We start from the raw sequence: 21,163 nt of genomic DNA, 5'->3' as shown, positions 1-21,163 counted from the left end.
CAGGAAATTAAAGCTCAGAAAGATTAAGAAACTTGCCTGAGCCCACAAAGCCTGTGGGAGGTTTGGTTTGGATTCCAACCCAGGGGGCTAACCTCAGCTCAGAGCCTATGCTCCTTTTTTTGTTTGTTTTTTAGAGAAAGGCTCTCACTCTTGTCACCCAGGTTGGAGTGCAGTGGACATGATCAAACCTCAAATCCCTGGCCTCAAGTGATCCTCCCAACCTCAGCCTCCTAAAGTGCTGGGATTATAGACGTGAGCCACTGCACGTGGTTTTAGAGCCTAAGCTTTTTATGGTACATGGGGATTTTTCAAAATAGGACCCAAAGATATATCTTCAGGGATCTGAAAATCCAGTATAATTTTTTTTTCAATTGTGAGTTTTCATCTCAAGCGGGCTCTTAAACTGCATAAGCACAGTCTCAATTATCTGAACGATCATCTGTCAGGTGGATCCATCTTATGGATCAAATGTTATACCTTGATTGCCAGCATTTGCACTTAAAACCTACTGATATCAAATAACAAGGTCTTTAATTTTCATATGCTAATGAGTAATGAGAAAGGACAGAAATGACAGTGTATAAATAATGTGGTCATACTAATTAAAAGCCATATGGCTTGCTACAAAAAGCAAAGTTTCACTGTAGTTCAAACACAGACATGTAGTGGATGCAAAGAATGTGACACAGAACAGACACGCACCAAAGAAATAAGTGCCATATTCACATTTTAAGCACCAATTTAGTTAGCAAAATATCAACTGTTATTAATGTGAATTATATTGGTTCTGAAGTTTTGTATTTAATTTGTAAATTTGTTTTGGTCTACAATTGTGGAAGAGCTATAAATCATGTTTACCCTTCATAGTTTTTATTTATACACATTTTGGTAAAATAATTACAGTAATTTAATTCAACATCAAGAACCTATAAAAATGTTTGCTTCACGTGTCCTTATATTACATATGCTTGAGAAGCTCTGTGTTATGTCATTCTGCTTACGTGGCCATTAAAAGCCTTATCATGAAAGACTATTTTGTGACACAGGGAAGTATTTTCAATATATTAACTTGAAGCATACAAGGGTGATAGAGTCTCACTCACATTTTGTAATATACAAAGCATATCTACACATAGAAAAAAGAGACTAGGGCTGGGTATGGTGGCTCACACCTGTACTCCCAGCACTTTGGGAGGCTGAAGTAGGAGGATTGCTTGAGGCCAGGAGTTTAAGACCAGCCTAGGCCTGTTCTTGAATTTGTCTCCACAAAAAAATTTAGAAAATAGTCAGGCATGGCAGGTCACACCTCTAGTCCTAGTTACTTGGGAGGCTGAGGCAGGAGGATCTCTTCAGCCCAAGAGTTTGAGGTTATAGTGAGCTATGATCATATCACTGTACTCCAGCCTGGGTGACAGAGTGAGACACTGCCTCTCAAAAAAAAAAAAAAAAAAAAAAAGAGAGAGACTAGGAAATATCCTAAAATTTTAATGTTTATGCCTTGACAGGAATATTACAAGTGCTCTTTATTAATACGGGTGTTTGTTTTTTGTGATTTGTGTTTACAATATCTTTATTATGAGTGATACTTAAGTATTACAAAAAAAATTCAATTTTTAATAACCCATCCTATGAAAGTTCCCAATACTTGTTGTTAAAAAAAAAATGATTTCAATTCTAGTTCAAGCTCTTTCTTCTCCAAGGAAATGTAACCAATTCTAAAGTAGTATTTGTTCAAAACTTAAAAGCATATAAAGTACTAGCCAACAATAATTTACTGTGCTTTAGGTATCAAGGCTACAAGGACATGAACAAGGGACATGGTATACTCTAGAAATTACTAGTCTGTGGGGAAGCAGAGTGTAAACCAACGGTTACTGAGTGGTACTAAGGCGTAACAGTGACACAGAAGAGCTGTAGGAGTTCTATAACTCATTCTGATGGGAAAAGTGGGGCAGAAAAGGCTGCCACAAGGTGACATGTGAACTGAGTCCTAAGAACATATGAGGGAACCAGTGCAGAAAGGTGAAATGGCAGATTACCCAGCAAGTAAAATCCACACTTAGGTCTTACGACACTGAACACACTAGACCAATTTCTTCTGGGCTCCTATGGCACTGTCTTGGCTATTTGTGGGGTATATACTGCCTGGCATTATAATTCAAGCTGCTTCCCCAACAAGACTATAAACTGTGAGGGAAATATTATGTATACTGTAGACTGTTAATATTTGCTAATGACAGTGTCTTCAGATGGACTTCTAATAGCCTTAACCTCAACACACTGTAGCCTCTGTTGGTATCTAAAAAAGTGAAGCCAAGTATGGTGGTTCATGCTTATAGCCCCAGCTACTCAGGAGACTAAAGTGGGAGGATTGCTTGAGCCCAGGATTTGAGGCTGTAGTGACTATGATCATGCCTATGAGTAGCCACTGCACTCCAGCCTGGGCAATAAAGCAAGATCCTGTTTCTAAAAAAAATAAAAATAAAAAGTGTGTATCTATCTATCTACTCTATACCCAATTTTTTCCTCTAGGAAATTGTATCAAAAGATCAAAATAACAGACTCATTTCAATAATCCTCACAAGAAAATTAGCCTCTCCACTAGATATAAAACTCAGGACTTTCCCAGAACTCAAATTGTCACATTCTTCCAAGGCAGGCTAAGGAAAGACACGCTGATCATCTCCCCGGGAAAATCTTCCAAGTGAACTATGGTAACAGCTGATGACACCTAATGAGATAGCTCATCAGCTTGGATGAAACTCTCATAAGATGTGCCACCTGTACGACACAAAAGCCTGTACGGTATGTGGCAGTAAATAATCGGAAGTAACATAAATGTCTAACCAGGGGAATGTGCATATAAGGTATGATAAATTCACTCATGTGGTATTTGTAAGAGACTTACGTACATGTCTAAGATTTGCTTTAAAATATTCCAGCAATGAAACAGTAAAAGGGATAGATGAAACAACTATGATGAGATCTTGATAAGATTTGAAAACTGTGTAAATCAGTATTCATTACACCATTTTCTTTATTTCTGTGTTTGAAATTTTTCATAATTAAAAATTATGAAAAATACTATGTAGAAGTAAATGAAAATATTCACGATGGTTTATGAACAAAAGCAGAATACAAAATGATACTTCATGTTGATTATAACTATGAGAAAAATAAGTGTGTGACCAACCTAATAGCAATAGCAGTTAAGTGGCCTTTAGTGCTCATAACGGGTTTCTACGTATTGTTTTTACTAGAAGAAACCAGGACTCTTTGAGGAAATGAATAATTCCAGGTCTGGATCAGAAAATGTACAAGAACTTGGAATATCCTGTCATATTAGGTAGAAACTATCAAAGACAGCAGAGTCATGTCAAAAGGAGCCAGAAACCAACTTGAACAGGCTCCCACTGGCTAAAGATAGGTCAATCTGAACTTCAGTACAGACCACAACTCTAACAGAGTCAAACACACTGAATATGTTTAAGTGAGTGAGGTCATGATACTAAAAAGTACCCTAACTGATCACTTTGAAGGATACTAATGAACCCACTCACTATTTTGACAACTGGTAAATAAATAAAAAGAAACAAGCGTAAAACTCGGGGGGGGGGGGGCGGTTTATAAAGAATAAATGATAATTACTTAGAGTACTTGGCTTATAGCTGGTGCCTGACAAGTAGCACCAAGCCTGCCCAAAGCTCTAAGTGAGATTCTTACACTCTCACATAAAGTGCTCATAATCTAGCAAAGAGAGACTGAGAGTGTGATGTGAATATGCCAAACTAGAGAAAAAAGTGCCATGGAACCAAGTCCAAAGAGGGCTCACCTTGAAGGAACCTGGAGGGAAAGAGATCTGAGCTGAGCTTTGAAGGGTTACTACTCACCGGGAAGTTTGCATTTTAAACCTTTCTCAAAGGTAGGCTCCAAAATCTCACACATTGATCTTTACACCCCCTAGCACACAGATATTTCCCAAGGACTGGCCGAAGTCATAGCTTTGGACAAATCCCTGTGTGGTTTAATTTCCCTTCCATGAAATTGGGGGACCCTTGAGACGTTTCTTTCAGGAAAAGTTAACTCCCTAGAACTTGATGTGCTATCCAGCCTGGGAATTTCACTTACATTCTGACATTGTAAACTCAAGGTATGGCCCAAATTTGAAAAGAGATGTGAAGACATCCATGCTCACGTTCAGAGTTCTTATGAAAGGGTTAATAAGTACAAATCAACATAATCCCTACTGCCACTTCCCCCAATACCCCATGCCTACTCTGGCTAGACACTGTGCTAAGATTTTTTTTTTTCTGACGTCATCCTAGTAAATTCTCAAACCCAGTGAAGTAAGAAGCATTATTCCAATTATGTAGATAACAAACTAGGCCCGGCAAATGAAGTCATTTGCTCAGTGACCCAAAGGCCCTTGAAACACTAGGAGAGAGGTCTTCTGAAGATAAACATTGTCCACACACCACTGACATTTCACATTGAAGGAATGGCTATCTGAGAAGGATAGACTAACTAAGAGTGATGCTTCATCAATAAATGTCCCCTTACCACCTAAGGCCTTTTATGGACTACTTGCCTCAGCCTTCCACTTCCTTTTCAAACCCCTTTCTGCTTTTCACTATAAACTCTTCCACTCTGGGTGGATTTTTACTGACCCCACACCCCAAGTGCACTACCTCTTTCCCACTTTAAATGCCATACTCCTTCCTATGCCCTAATCCTTTGGGTGCAACTCACGTTCCCACCTTCTGTTCCAGGATGTCCCTCAATCTTCTTCCATACCCAGAAAACTTGCCTTCATACAACTTGCTGCCTGGATCATATAAATCCATATAAGGGCATCATTTTGTTTCACGTGTATACTTCTGGTCTCCCTAGTCTGAGAACTCCTTGAAGACAATGTCGACTACTGATTTATTACCTTGGGAAGGGAAATGATACAAGACATTCTCTATAAACACCTGTCAAAATTAATTTGGATACAGGCAACAGCCTTCTCAGGAACCTATATTTCTCAGCATTTCTCATAAGGTTGAGGTTACCATACCCCACAATTCCCTTCTAGCTAGAGAGCGGCTAGCTAGAGATAGAAAGCAACATAACAGTTGTTTCATGAAGTGAAGCAGCATGTTTTCCTGCTTTGGGCAACTTCACTGCCTCTGGTCTTTAGACACTGCTGACAAAATATTCCACAATCATTCAGAGCTGTGGAAATTCTATCCTGTCTTTTTTCTTGGGAAATATTAGCAAGGCCATTTACCAACATTTACCAAATGAAGTATTTTTAAAAATTGTGGTGAAGTACACAGAATATAAAATTTGCCATTTAACCATTTATAAGTGAACAGTTCAGTGGCATTAAGTATATTCACATGGTTGTGCCACCATGACCAGCAGTGTCCAGAATCCTTTATCTTGCAAAACTAAAACTCTGTCCCCATTAAACAATAGCTCCCCATTGCTCCCTACATCCACCATTCTACCTTCTGTCTCTATGAATTTGACTACTCTAGGTACCTCACATAAGTGTTATCTTATAGTATTTGTCCTTTTGTAACTGGCTTATTTTACTTAGCATAATGCCATCAAGGTTCACCTATGTTGTAGCATGTCCAGGTATCAAAGTTTTCTTCCTTTTTAAGGCTGAACAATATTCCATTGTATATATCTGTTTAAACTCATTCATTTCTTTACCCATTTACTTAGGTTGCTTCCAATGAGGAGCTTTGATCCCATGTAAGTGACAAGAAGCTCAGGAGGCTAGCCCTGGGTTAGAGCAGTCTCTTTAATGTGAACACAATCAAAGAATCAATCCAGTGATCATAACCACAACAGAAAGTTGCTAAAAGGAATTTCCATCTGGTTACCTGTAACAGGAGTTGGTACCAGATAGAACATTTATTTAAATACTCAAATAATCTGTTGGAATAATGCCCGGGCTGCTTAGGATGGTCTAGAGACAAAGCTTGAGTTCACACTAGTTTCTGAACATCTCTCCTCCTCTCTCCCAGCCCAGGTATTCTCATTTGCCTACCTCTCCAGCTTCAGAGCCGACCATTCCCACCATCCGCTGATGGTCTAGCAACATCAATCTGTTTTTAGTAGGTCCTTGCCTCCTTGCTTCCACTCGTGGTGGTCTCTCTGCTTGAAAAGGCCTTTTTTTCTTGGCTTACTTCTAGTCAGGGTCACCTCTCTAGGAAGCCTTTTCTTTTTATGCTTTGTAGTCCCAGAACTTAGGCTCTTGACACATAATGATTGTTTGGTAAATTATTGAACTAAATTATATGTGTTAAATTCACACTCTCTGTTCAGAAGACAAATTTAAAGAAAAATTCAAGGTTACTAAGATCACAGGTATCTTCATAAATTCTTTGCCTAGGCCAATGTCTGTAAGAGTCTTTCCTACATTTTCTTCTAGAATTCTAATCATTTCACGCCTAAGGTTTAAGTCTGTTATCCACCGTGATTTGATTTTTGTGAGAGGTGAAAGCTGTGGGTCCTGTTTCAGTCTTCTACATGTGGCTAACCAATTCTCCCAGCACCATTTATTGAATAGGGGACAAGAATGTCCCCAGAATATGTTCTTTCCTGCTTTGTCAAAAATTAGGTGTCTATATAAGGATGGTTTTATATTTGGATTTTCTGTTGTGTTCCACTGGTCTGTGTCCCTGCACTTGTGCCAGTACCAGGCTGTTTTAAGAACCACAGCCTTGTAGTATAGTTTGAAGTCTGGCAAATTAATACCTCCCAATTTGTTTTTATTGCTTAAAATTGCTTTTGCTATACGGGGTCTTCTCTGATTCCATACAAAGTGTATAATTATTTTCTCTATGTCTGTGAAGAATGATGTTGGTAGTTCAATAGGGATTGCATTGAATCTGTAAATCACTTTGGGTAGTATAGACATTTTAACAATGTTGATTCTTCTGATCCACGAGCATGGTATAGTTTTCCATCTATTTGCAAGTTCTGCTATTTCTTTTCTCAGTGTTTCATAGTTTTCCTTATAGAGGTCCTTTACCTCTTTAGTTAGGTATATTCCTAGATATTTTATTTTCTTTGTTGCTATTTTGAAGGGTATTGACCCCTAAGGCAATCACAGCAACAACAACAAATGAATGGGACATGATTAAATTAAAAAGCTTCTGCACAGCCAAAGAAACAGTCATGAGAATAAACAGACCACCTACAGAATGGGAAAAAATTTTTGCATACTACACATCAGATAAAGGACTGATAACAAGAATCTATTTAGAACTCAAGAAAGTCAGCAAGAAAAAAATCAAACAACCTTATCAAAAAGTGAGCAAATGACATGAATAGAAATTTCTCAAAAGAAGATATAAGAATGGCTAACAAACATATGAAAAAATGCTCAACATCCCTAATCATCAGGGAAATGCAAATCAAAACCACAATGAGATATCACTTAACCCCAGTGAGAATGGCCTTTATCAAAAAATCCCAAAACAACACATATTGGCGTGGATGTGGAGAGACAGGAACACTCATACACTGCTGGTGGGACTGCAAACTAGTGCAACCCCTGTGGAAAGCATTATGGAGGTATTTTAAACAGATTCAAGTAGACCTGCCATTCGATCCAGCAATCCCATTATTGGGCATATACCCAAAGGAAAAAAGGTCATTCTATAACAAAGACACATGTACCCGAATGTTTATAGCAGCACAATTCACAATAGCAAAGATGTGGAAACAACCCAAATGCCCATCAATACATGATTGGATTAGTAAGCTGTGGTATATGTATACCATGGAATATTACTCAGCTATAAGAAATAATGAAGATACGACATCTCTATGGTTCTCCTGGAGAGAGTTGGAGCCCATTATATTAAGTGAAGCATCCCAAGAATGGAAAAACAAGCATCACATGTACTCACCAGAAAATTGGTTTCCCTTATCATCATCTAAATACACATCTGGGAATGATACCAATCGGATATCAGACTGAGGTGGGGGGTAGGGGGAGGGGATGGGTGTATGCCTACATAATGAGTGCATTGCGCACCGTTTGGGGGAATGGTCTCGCTGGAAGGTGCTGACTCGGGAAGGGGGGGTGGGGAGGAGAGGGATATATACCTACATGATGGGTACAACACGCACTGTCTGGGGAATGGACACGCCTGGAGCTTTGACTTGGGGGGACAGGCGGTACATTCGCAATGTACGTAACCTGAAATTCTGTATCCCCCATAATAATAAGATGAAAAAAAAATTGCAAAAAGAAAAAAAAAAAGAAATACTTATTGATCATTTACTATTTGGCAGGCAAGAGCTAGCGGTACAGAGATAAACAAGATGCATAAAATCTGTTTTTAAGAAAATCATCATCTATTGAGAGGACATAGAATATATTCTCACGTACTAATGCAAATATGTACATAAATAATATGTGCACATATATATGTTGTGGGGACAAGAGTGACTCTATTTTAGACGATAATTCTCCACGTGACTCCTGACTAACCCCAAGTCCAAAAATGCTTCCAAGATGTCTAGTTGATGTATTACTCCTATGTAGAAATGCCTATTTACTGTAAGTTTTGCCTTTCCTCATACATCATAGGCTGTGATGCCTGTGGTAGTCTCTTAGCCACCTACACGTTCCTTACAGAGCACGTGTACTTTTTCCCCAAGATATATGCCCTGGGTCTGTGTGGTCATGGTGTGGAGATCTACCTGTTTTGCGGCTGCCCAAGACCACATTTCTGTTCGTAAGTTTCCCTAATAAATCACCCTTCACCACCACCAACAACAACAAAAAGATCACAGGTAATTTTTACGTATACATTAATATTATCCAAATTTTCTAATGATGAGCAGGCTTAAAATTTATTTTTTAGAAAATTTAAAGAATTATCGGATTCCAATAGACCGAATGTTTATGTCCCTTACCCCCAATTCACATGTTGGAATCCGAACCCCTAAGTTGATAGTATTAGGAGGTGGGGATCTCTGGGAGGTGACTAGGTCATGAGGGAGGAGTACTCACGAATGGGATTAGTGTGTCCTTATACTAGAAGCCCCAGAGAGTTCGTTCCCCTCTCCCACCATGTGAGGGCAGGCGAGAAGGCCTCACCTATGAGGAAGTGGGCCCTCACCAGACACTGAATGTGCCGGTGCCTTGAGCTTCGACCTCCCAGCTTCCAGAGCTGTCAGAAGTAAATGTTTTTAATTTATAAACCACCCAGTTAAGGATGTTATAATAGCCTGAATGGACTAAGACACCAATCAAGGATAATAAATCACTTATCTACTGAGTTCTAATTTTATAAACTGCTAGGTTACCTGACAGCTTAAAAAAAACAATAAAATTAATAAATGCTTGAGTTTTAAAGAATTGTAGAACAATTATGACAATACTGCGTAAGTTCAAATCAGCACCTCTCGTTTAAGCATTTGTAAATGGTTGCCCTTTTGCAAATGGACTATAGTAAATAGAAGATTAGATGTAGATATGCTAAAGTAAGGCAAAACCCACTTTCAACAAAGACACCAAGAATATACATTGAGGGAAGGATAGTTCCCTCAATAAATGGTGTCGGGAAACCGGATACCCATATGCAGAAGAATGAAACTAGAACCCTATTGCTTGCCATATAAAAAAAATCAAATCAAATGGATTAAAGAGTTAAGTCTAAGGCCTGAAACTATGACACTACTAGAAGAAAACATTGAGGAACTGCTCTAAGAATTGGCCTGGACAAAGATTGCTTGAGTAAAACCTCAAAAGCACAGGCAACCAAAGCAAAAATGAACAAATGGCATGACATTAAGCTAAAAAGCTTCAGCACAACAAAGGAAACAATTAACAAGGAATAGACAATTGACAGAATGGGAGAAAATATCTGCAAATTACCTGTTTGACAAAGGATTAATAACCAGAATATATAAAGAACTCAAACAACTTGATAGCCAAAAAGATCCCAAATAACCTGAATTAAAAAATAGGCAAAAGATCTGAATAGACACACTTCTTAAAAGAAGACACACAAATGGCCAACAAGTGTATGAAAAAATGCAATATCACTAATCGTCAGAAAAATGCAAATCAAAACTACAATGAGATATCATCTCACCACAGATAAGATGGCTTTTATCAAAAAGATAGACAATAATGGAGGCTGGCAAGGATGCGGAGAAAGGGGAATGAATGTTCATACACTGTTAGTGGGAATGTATTATAAACGAGGACAGCCACTATGGAGAATGGTATGGAGGTTCCTCAAAAAACTAAAAATAGAACTACCATATGATCCAACAATCTTGCTGCTGGATACACATCCAAAAGAAAGGAAATCAGTATATCGAAGAGATATCTGCACTCCCATGTTTATTGCAGCACTATTCACAATAGCCAAGATATGGAATCAACGCTGGTGTCTGACAACAGATGAATGGATAAGGAAAATGTGGCATATATACACAATGGAATACTATTCAGCCATAAAGAAGAATGAAATCCTGTCATTCATGGCAACATAGATGGAACTGGAGGGCATTATGTTAAGTGAAATAAGCCAGAAAGTTAAACACCACATGTTCTCACTCATACGTGGAAGCTTAAAAAACAGTTGATCTCATAGAAGTAAAAAGTAGAACAGAGGATACTAGAGGCTGGGAAGGGTAGGGAGAAGGGAGGCATCAGGAGACATTTGTTAAAGGATACAAAATCACAGCTAGATAGAAGGAGTAAGTTCTAGTGTTCTATACCACTGTAGGATGACTATAGCTAATAAAAACAGTTTCAAATAGCTAGAAGGAAGATATTGAATGTCCCCAACACAAAGAAATGATGTCTGAGATGATGGACATGCTAATTACCCTGATCTGATCACTATACATTATATATATCAAAATATCACTATGTACCCCACAAATAAGTACAATTATTATTTGTCAATTTAAAAACATAAAACTTTTTTTTTTTATTTCAGCTTATCATCATGGGGGTACAAAAGTTCAGGCCACATATACTGCCCATGTCCCGCCCATCCCCCGCCCTCCCTGAGTCAGAACTTCAAGCATGTCCATTCCCCAGACAGTGCGCATTGCACTCATCATGTAGTTATATACCCCCATCCCCTCCCTCCACCCCCCAAATAAAACTTTTTTTTTTTAAAAAAAAGAATGTTCTATCTGCCTGGCTTCACTAAGTCCTTTCTCTGCACCTCCTGTATGATTCACCTGAGAGGCATCTAAACCCTTCTGTTGCTCCTGCTCACATCTACATTCAGTTTCCTTCCTATCATAAGGAAAAAGGAACTGGACCAAATGCAATTAAAAAAAGCAGTGTAAAAACCTTTGGCCCAGGACCTGGAAAATCTGGATTCTAATCTCAGCTCTTTCACCATCTGACTGTGTGCCCTTAGGTCAATTACTTCACTTCTCTGGGCCTTGAGTTATTTATCTTTAGAATGGAGAAGTGAGCAAGTTCTGTAGGATTCTTCTAATCCTTCGTAGAGGAGAAAGAATAAGACTCCTTTATACATATTCTTCATTTTTTAGGATATACGAAAAGAACACACATCAACCACCTTTGTATCCACCACCTAACGCACCGCACAATACCAAGACGTCACTCTGTTAAACTCCCCTGTATTGTCTTGCTTGATTTCTAACCCATTCCTCACCTCAGAGGTAACCCTATTCTGAATGTAGTATTCATTACTCCTTGCATTTCTGCATTCTTCAGTTATGTTTGTAACTCCAAGCAATATGTTACTGTTATGCATGTTTTAAACTGTACATATATAACCACAGTCTAATCTATGTACATTCTTTTGTAAATGGCAGCTTTTTGCTCAAAATTATATACATGAGAGTCATATATGCTGGTTATCTACAGTTCTCTTTTATTTTCTTTTGTAAAATATATTAAGAATATACAGGGAAAAAATACAGGCAATAAGGAATGCTGGCGAGGCTGTAGGCAAGGGGAACACTCATATACTGTTGGTGGGAATGTAAATTAGTGCAGCCACTATGGACAACAGTATGAAGGTTTCTCAAAAAGCTAAAAATAGAACTACCATAGGATCCAGCAATCCTGCTGCTGGGTATATATCCAGAAGAAAGGAAATCAGTATATCAAAGAGGTATCTGCATTCCCATGTTTATTGCAGCACTATACACAATAGCCAAGATACAGAATCAACCTAAGTGTCCATCAACGAATGAAGAAAATGTGGTACATATACATAATAGAACATTATTCAGCCATACAAAGAATGAAATCTTGTCATTTGTAACAACATGGATGGAACTGGAGGACATTATGTTAAGTGAAATAAGCCAGGCACAGAAAAGACAAACATTGCATTTTCTCACTCATATGTGGGAGCTAAAAAAAAAAAAAAAAATCGATTCCATGGAGGTAGAGACTAGAATGATGGCTACTAGAGGCTGGAAAGGGTAGTGAGGAGGGGGAATAAAGAGGGGATGGTTAATGGTACAAAAATACAGTTAGATGGAAGGAATAAGATCTAATGTTTGGTAGCACAATAGGACAACTATAGTTAACAACAGTTTATTATATACCTCAAAATAACTAGAAGAGTGGAATTGGAATGTTCCTAAAACAAAGAAATGATAAATGTTTGAGGTGACAGATATCCCAATTACCTTGATTTGATTATTACACATTATATGCCTGTACAAAAATTTCACATGCCAGGCTAGGTCCGGTGGCTTACATCTGTAATCCTAGCACTCTGGGAGGCCACGGTGGGAGGATCGTTTGAGGTCAGGAGTTCGAGACCAGCCTGAGCAAGAGAGAGACCCCATCTCTACTAAAAATAGAAAAAATGAGCTAGGCATGGTGGTACACGCCTATAGTCCCAGCTACTCAGGAGGCTGAGGTAAGAGGATTGCTTGAGCCCAGGAGTCTGAGGTTGCTGTGAGCTATGATGATGCCACTACACTTTAGCCAGGGCGACAGAGTGAGACCTTGTCTCATGTCTCAAAAAACAAGCAAACAAAAAAAACCAAAACTTCACATGCACCCCCTAAATATGTACAACTATTATGTATCCATAAAAATTTTTAAAAATAAAGTAAGGCAGAATCCTAAACCACAGAAAATCATTGCCATGTGGTGGGAAGAATATGGATTTTAACAAAAAGACTTGGTTTGTAGTCCTGGATCTGCTACTTACTATAAATGTGGCGCTTAAGTCTCCCATTTAACCTCGTGCTCAGTTTCTTCTCTGGTAAAACGGGAAGAAAATACCTAATAATTGAAATGACTACATTGAATGTTTATTGGTACTGAGTACTTTTGTATACACAATACTCAATACCACACACAGTGGGTAAATGAAGTAGACATACTTTTCCCTATTCCTACCACTAATTACAACTAAAAACCTTAGATATTATATATAAAACAAACACAGGGGCTGGGCACGGTGGCTCATGCCTATAATCCTAGCACTCTGGGAGGCCGAGGCGGGCGGATCATTTGAGCTCAGGAGTTCGAGACCAGCCTGATCAAAAGCGAGATCCTGTCTCTATTAAAAAAATAGAAAGAAATTAGCTGGACAACTTAAAATATATAGAAAAAATTAGCCAGGCATGGTGGCGCATGCCTGTAGTCCCAGCTACTTGGGAAGCTGAGGCAATAGGATTGCTTGAGCCCAGGAGTTTGAGGTTGCTATAAGCTAGGCTGACACCACGGCACTCTAGCCCGGGCAACAGAGTGAGACTCTGTCTCAAAAAAAAAACAAAACAAAACAAACAAAAAAACCCAAAACAACAACAACCACCACCAAAAAAACCTAAGAATAATCCAAAAGATGAAGGGAAGAAGGCAGACTTGCTAGGGACCCTGGCACCTGAGGTGCCTCATGTATCTTAGACTTGGAGCTAAAGAAGTTAGCAAGGCAGAAACACCAACATGTGCAGAAAAAATTCCCCCCAAAAGTCTCCTCTCTCTCTAGCCAAAGGATCAAGAAAGGGACAGCCCAGTAAGACATGAAACCCCTAAACAATAACTGCTCTACTCTAGCCAAACGCCACAGAAAAAACTGTAGTCCAACGCTGACTCAAAGCAGCAAAGGCTGAGTGGGAATCTAGACTTCCACCCTTGATAGGCTGTCATAAGGCCAGGTGACACCTGTTAGGGAGGTGTCAAAGAAAGCCAAGTAGAAAGCTGATGCATTCATACCCAATGACTATTAACAAGGTATCCTACTTCTGCAGAGTAAGTGGAACCACATGGGAAGCTGGAACCCCTGTCCCCTCCTGGGAGTAATGAGGGGTACCTTCCTATTGTGAGTGTCAACAGAGGTTGAGAGGAGAATCTGGACTTCTACCTCTACCTGGAACTATTAAGGCTGGGCACTCCCTTCCCCTGCTGGAGCAGTGTCAGAGTAATATGAATACAGCATAAGGTTTAAGTAAGATCCAGGGTATCAAAATACAAAAATGTCCAGGTTTTAACAGAAAAACCACACTCATTATACCAAGAATAAGGAAGATTTCAAATAATCAACAGATGCCAATTCTAACAGATGTCAGAATTATCTGATAACGATGTTAATACAGCCATCATAAAAATGCTTCAATGAGCAGTTACGAAGATGCTTGAAACAAATGGAAATACGGAAAGCCTCACAAAGAAACAAAAAGTCTCAGCAAAGAAACAGAAGATGTAAAGAAAAACCAAATGGAAATTTTAGAACTGAAAAATACAACAAAATTAAAAGTTCAGCAGTGGGCTCAACAGCAGAATAAAGAGGACAGAGGAAAAGGGTCAGTGAACCGGAACACATAACAGTAGCAATGACTCAATATGAACAACACAGAAAAAAACAGATGGGAAAAGAAATGATTAGAACCCAGGGAACCTATGGGACTATAACAAAAAACCTAACATTTATGTCCTTGGATTCCTGGAAGGAGAGGAGGAAAGAGGGCAGGACTGAAAAAGTACTTGAAGAAATAAAAGCTGAAAACTTCTCAAATGTGGCAAGGCAGATAAACCTACAGGTTCCATAACTTTAGTGAACCTCAAACAGGATAAACCCAAAGTAATCCACACCAAGATACATCACAAATGTCTAAAAACAAAGAGAAAAAAATCATGAAAGCATCTAGAGGAAAATGGCACCTTACCTCCTAGGGAAAAATAATTTGAATGACAGTGGATTTTTCATCAGAAACACTTGAGGCCAGAAGGAAAAGAAACAATGTTTTCCAGGTGCTTAAAGAACTGTCAACCCAGAATTCTACATTCAGTGGAAAACTACCTCCATAATAAAGGGGGAAATTGAGACATTCTCAGGTGAAGGGGGAAAAAAGAGAACTTTTCACCAGCAGACCTACCCTGAAAGAATGGCTACAGGAAATTCTTTAAACAGAAGGGAAACGAGAAAAAGAGGAACCTTAAAACATCAGCAAGGAAGAAAGTACACTGTAAACAAAAATATAAGTGAACTAAATAGGCTATTAGGTAGGTGGAAAGACGAGCTACAGACTAGAGGAAAACATTTGCAAACCACATATCCAACAGGGGACTAGTATATTGAGCATATAAGGAACTCTCAAAATTCAACAGCAATAAAAAAAAACCCTATATAGAAAATGCTCAAAAGTCTTGAAGAAACATTTGACCAAACAGGATATACAGATGGCAAATAATCATATAAAAGATTACATCATTAGGGAAATGTAAATTACAATTAATGGGTGAGTGGTTAAACTGTGGTACATCCATGCCATGAACTACTACTAGTAATAAGAAAGTATGAACTATTGATACATACAACAACTTGGATGAATCTCCAGTTTATTATGCTCAATAAAAAAATTCCAAAAAGTACAGCATGAATCCATTTATATAACACTTAAGAAATGACAAAATTATAAAAGTAGAAAACAGATTAGTGGCTGTCATGGGTTAAGGACGTGGTGGGGGTGAGATGCTGGTGGGTATGACTATAAAAGGGCAACATAAATGATTCTGTAGTGATAGAAATGTTCTGTATCTTGACTGTATCATTGTTAATACCCTGGTTGTGATACTGTACTACAGTTTTGTAAGATACTATCATTAAGGAAAACTGAATAAAGGGTACATAGATCTCCCCTTACTATTTCTTATACCTAGATGTGCATCTACAATTACTTCAAAATAAAATGTTTAATTAAAAAAAAAGCTCAGGCTTTGGGACAAAGCTAAATGACTTTGGGCAAGTCACTTCCTTTCTCATAGGGCTAAAAGGATTAGGAGATCAATGGTCTAAGCATAGTGCCTGGCACAGAGTAAGTGCTCAGCAGATGGCTATTAAAATGATAATTAGCTGGCCTTGGTGGTTGGAGCCTGTAGTCTCAGCTACTTGGGAGGCTAAGGCAGGAGGATCACTTGAGCCCAAGAGTTCAAGACTACAGTGGACAATGATCGTGCCACTGCACCCTAGCCTGGGTGAGAGAATGAGACCCCTCCAAATATCTAAATCAATAAAATGATAATTAATCTTATGAGTCATGGCAGTGGGATTGAGGAAGTATATAGCAAAGATATTAAATATTTAGATAATAGCACTAGCAGATTTTAGTGAAAGACTGGATGTGGGATAGTGGATGATGGGGTCAAAAATGATTCCCACGTTTCTCATTTGAGCAAGTGGGTGGTTAGTGGCATTATGTACTGAGCAGATGTGGGGTGGAGAAGAAAGGAATGAAGAACTGTTTAGTTTTGGGTGTGGTGAGTTTGTGTTGATTAGGAAACATTCAAATAAAGATGCCCAATTAACAGTCGGATATACAAGTCTAGAGTTCAGAACACAACTCTTGGATGGAAATTTAACTTGATCATGACCAGCATGCAAATGATAATTGAAGCCAGGAGAATGGACAAGATCGCCGATGGGGAGAAACCACACAGCTGCTGTGACTATAAAGGAGCTTCAACCTTTTAAGGACTGGGTAAAGGAAGTCAGTTTAGCAAAGCAGATTTAGAGTGGCAAAAAGGAGAAAAAACAGGCATTTATGGTGTCAGCTAAGACAAGAGAAAAGTGTTTCAAAAGGGTGTGAGTGGTCAACTATAACCAAGCAGTGAAGAGATTAATTAAAATGAGTAAAAAAAATCATCTTCTGAATTTAGTGGCCTGGGTGTCACTGGTGCCTTTGTGAGAATAGCTTTGGTAAAATGACAAAGTAGGCTTCGATTAGAGCAGACTGAGGAGAAGGTGAGAGAAATGAAGGCAGTATAAATGACCATCAAGTTTAGCCCTGAAGAAAAGGAGAAAGCACAGTGAGTAGGAGAGGGTGTGATACCGAGGGAGAATTTTGTTAAAAGGAATATGTTTAAATGATAGTAGAAAGGAAATCGATAGAGGGGAAGAAGTTGAAGATTTGTGACAGAAAGAGTAAGAATTCTGAGTAGGCAGGAGAAGGTATGACCCAAAGTACAAGTAGCAGGATTAGTGTATATAGAAGGGGCACTTCATCTACTCTAAGAAGAGGGAAAAAGGAAAGGAACCATGCAGATACAGGTAAATTTGGAAGTGTGGTCACAGTACACGCAGACAGCTACTCCCTGATTATTTCAACTTTCATGAAGGAGAAAGCAAGGTCATGTGCTAAAACTGAAGGGTTGGATTAATTTTTATTCTCCGTACCTAATCCACTTCCCAGGACACAGATATTTAATCATTATATTTATTTAATAAAGTGAAAATAAACAATTACTGTTTCCTTAATGCTGTTGTTCATTATAATCAATACCCAAGTTTCTTAAAGTTAGCCACCAGGGGGCAGTGTTGCTGCCAATCTTCTTTTTCCCTAAATATTTTAACCCAGTGAAATTAATAGAAATCTACAATGTGGTGTATGTCATAAAATGTTTTTTTTCCCCCCAAGAAAATTCTGTTTGAGCTTTATATGCATGCATGCGCACACATGACATACATACTTAAGCATGATGGGAGGGTTGTCCTTCCTGACTCCCTCCCACTGTGACCATATCATGATGCCTTAGGGGCAATACTCAGCATTTGCCACAGTCATTTTTTCGTAATTTCTCCAGGAAACACAGCAAATAACAAATAAATCTTTTACACCTTCTTATAATTAATTAGAAAAGGCCGATGAAAAAAATCCCTAAAAACTAATTGCTGATACTGCCATTGACTCTTACAAGTTGCTTTTCCCTCCTATACCTACCCCTCACCCAAAATTAAATGAGAGGTTTCTAAAAGTAGTTTTAAATAGCTATAATCTATTTCATAAACTATTTCTTCCCCTTATCTCAGATGTTTGCTGCATTCTTTTATAAGATTTATCAGTCTATAATACCACATGCCTATGATGTATACCAGAAGCAGCAGCTATTTGGGGGTAAATGTATAGCAATGAGGCTGGGAAATACTTCTTTCCAAGTTTGGCTGTAATGAACTTGGGCCTCTAACAAACTGAGCAACCTTGAAGAGTTCTAACTTACAACAGGGTGCGGAAATTCTCAATATTCAAAAAGAAAAGATGTAAAGGTAGGCTGTTTCCCAGAAGTTTAGGATTATATAGATCAGCTCAGTTTCAACCAGGTGAACTGAACTTCCACATTCACAGAGGCTTCCAGTGATACCAGTAGAACACATCACATCCTAGCCTAAGAAAAGCTATTGCCAGTCTGTTCAGGCACCCTGTGGGCTGGAGCTGCATGGATGATAGGAAAGAGAGGCTGAGGTCATCATGTGGCTCTAAGTTGTCAGTCATTCAAATGGGTGAAAAAGGTGCTTGACCCCCAAAGCCTCCAAACTTAGTTATTTTGAACTAAAGTTGTTTGTGAACAAAAATACCCAAGAAATGGGTCCTAAAGAGACTCTGTGTGATAGAATTGAAGTAGTGATATGTCAAATGTTGATACAGTATGAAATTGTTTGCAAATTGTTTCAAAAACAAAATTTCAAGGTTGTTTAGGGTAGTGTTCTAATTTGAAAATTAAGGGTCACATTTTTTACTGGACAGTCTATCCCATTAGCTGGTATGGTATCTACTTTTATATACAGTTTTTGGAAGTTCTTTGAGAAAAAGTGTTTTTTTAAATACTTATGAAAATGTTAATAGCAAATTACTCTTCCGTAACTCTAATTTTTAAAAGGCGAAAGATTTATATGATCTGAAGAGAAACCAGAGTATTTAACTCTAATTTTAAAAAAAAATTCAACCTTCCCAATGCACTGATACAACCCTGAAGAGGAAAAAGTTTCTTTCTTAGTAATTATACTTTGGTTACATAGACACCCCTAAAAATGACCTTTAAAACTGAGATGAACAATTCCCTGCCTCATCCCTACTATGAATCTATGTCCACTTTCAAAAGTCATGTGCTAAATCCTTAGATTTTTCCCAGCCAATGATATAAGTAAGAGCCTGATTTCACTGACACACACACTTGCACTCCCCAACAACAACACTTCCTTTGAAAAACAGAATGTCACTTCCTCAGTCCAGAGGCCAGAAGTCCCTTGATTCTGATCTGGGGAGCCAAGACAGGAAATTCTGGTAAGCTTCTGCCTCTCCCCCCATGGACAGCCACTGGTGCAGCTGACAGAGGGCAGGGTCTATTCCCAGCTCCCTTGATGCACTGCAGCTGGAGGGCAACGCTCCTTTCCAGGCTGTGGGAGTGCTCCCAGGGAGTCCGGCACAAGTCAGTTTAACAAGGGCATTTCTTAGGAAGTGAAGTGGGAGAAGATGGGAGGCCGACACATCTTTTTGCAATCTTTACTTCCATTTCCAAACTCCTGCGACTACCCCAGGGCCATTTCATCCAGATCTCGGTAACTGGCACCATATTGTACTTTGACCTCATCAGGCAGGGCATCCTCTGGTAAGAGGGAAGGGAAAAAAAAAAAAAAAAAAAAAAAAAAAGCCAGAACTCCATCGCTCAGCGCCAGACTGTACCACCTTCCCCCATACTGCCAGTTTCTCACCCAGAGGGAAGAGGCTGCACCAGCAATTTCAGTAAACACTGTCGGTTAGCAACACCTGGTAACTGAAAACCTTGATCTCTCCCGACCCCAAAACACCAAGGAGCTAGCTGCACGATACAAAACCCGAGCCAGTTACAGCGGACCAAACTGCAGTGTCACCATCGTGGGGGGTGGGGGAGGCGTGTGTGAGAGACATACGGAATAAAGGGAAAGACGGGGGACAAACAAATGAGTCACTTAATACAAGGGCTGCACATGCCGCTGACGCTGGCCGTGATGCAGCGGCCGTGGACTGGAAGGAGGCAGGCGGCTACCCGGGAGGGCCGGGCAGAGAAAGGGAAGGGAAGAGGGTGTGAGGCGCCTCGCCCTTTGTGGGGCCGGGCGGCGCGGCCCTACAGCCTACGCCCCCCTTTCCCGCCCACTCCCCCAACGCTGCAGGTTGAAGCCGCTCAGGGTTACTATGGGCCCCCAGCCCAGGGAATCAACTCTCTCGGTCTCCGAAAACAATCAATAGAAACTTCCATACTATATTTAGTTTATAGGCAGGCTAGCTGGGGAGGCGCCGCCGGCGCGCCCGCCTCGAGGAGTAGCAGCCGCAGCCCCAACCTGCTGCCCGTCCGCCCCGCCCCTCGGCGGCGCACCTGTGACAGGTGTGCAGGTGCCCCACACACCCCAGAGCAGCGGGGCGTGCCGGCCGCGCCTCGCCCCCGGAGGCCCCGGGACCCGCGCTCCCCACCGGGGCCCCCTCCCAGAGCCCCCAGCCCCTGGGCAGGCCTCTGGGCGTCCCCCGCCCGCCCCTCGGCGGCCGCGCCCGCCCGCCGTTTGCACTCACGTAGCGCCTCAACTTCTTCTCGGGGGGCGATTTCCTCAGCCAGCCGGTGCACACCACGTCGCCGCCGCCGCTCATGCTGCCGGCCGACTGGAGCCCGCCGCCGGTCGCGCGGACAAGGGCGCGGGCCGCTGGGTCAGCCGGCCGCGGTGCGCAGCTCGCGGGGGAGGGGAGGGGCCGGGCGGCCGCGGCAGGGCGAGGACGAGGCGGCCCTGCGCGCGCCCGCTCTCGCCCGCGCGCGCACACGCGCACTCCCAGTCCGGCCGCGGCGGGGGCGCCCCAGCAGGAAGGCCGGCGCGCTCGCCACGCCCCCGGGAGCGCCCGCACGGACGCGAACGCGGCCGCGGGGCTTTGAACCCGAGAG

General features: G+C 40.5%; 1 protein-coding gene across 1 annotated transcript in view; it reads right to left on the bottom strand.

Annotated features, from left to right (window-relative positions):
• Window positions 1–20,900, bottom strand: part of GAB2 (GRB2 associated binding protein 2) — a 159,041-nt gene extending 138,141 nt beyond the window's left edge. The window contains exon 1 of the mRNA XM_069469171.1: window positions 20,803–20,900. Coding sequence (XP_069325272.1) covers window positions 20,803–20,877 — 75 coding nt within the window. The 5' untranslated portion in view covers window positions 20,878–20,900. The remainder of the gene's footprint in view (window positions 1–20,802) is intronic.
• Window positions 20,901–21,163: the final 263 nt, after the last annotated feature.

This window comes from Eulemur rufifrons, chromosome 6, assembly GCF_041146395.1.
Source record: "Eulemur rufifrons isolate Redbay chromosome 6, OSU_ERuf_1, whole genome shotgun sequence".
In the NCBI taxonomy this organism is placed as follows: domain Eukaryota; kingdom Metazoa; phylum Chordata; class Mammalia; order Primates; family Lemuridae; genus Eulemur; species Eulemur rufifrons.
Note: the sequence above shows the minus strand (reverse complement) of the source record. Positions and strands in the feature narration are given on the sequence as shown.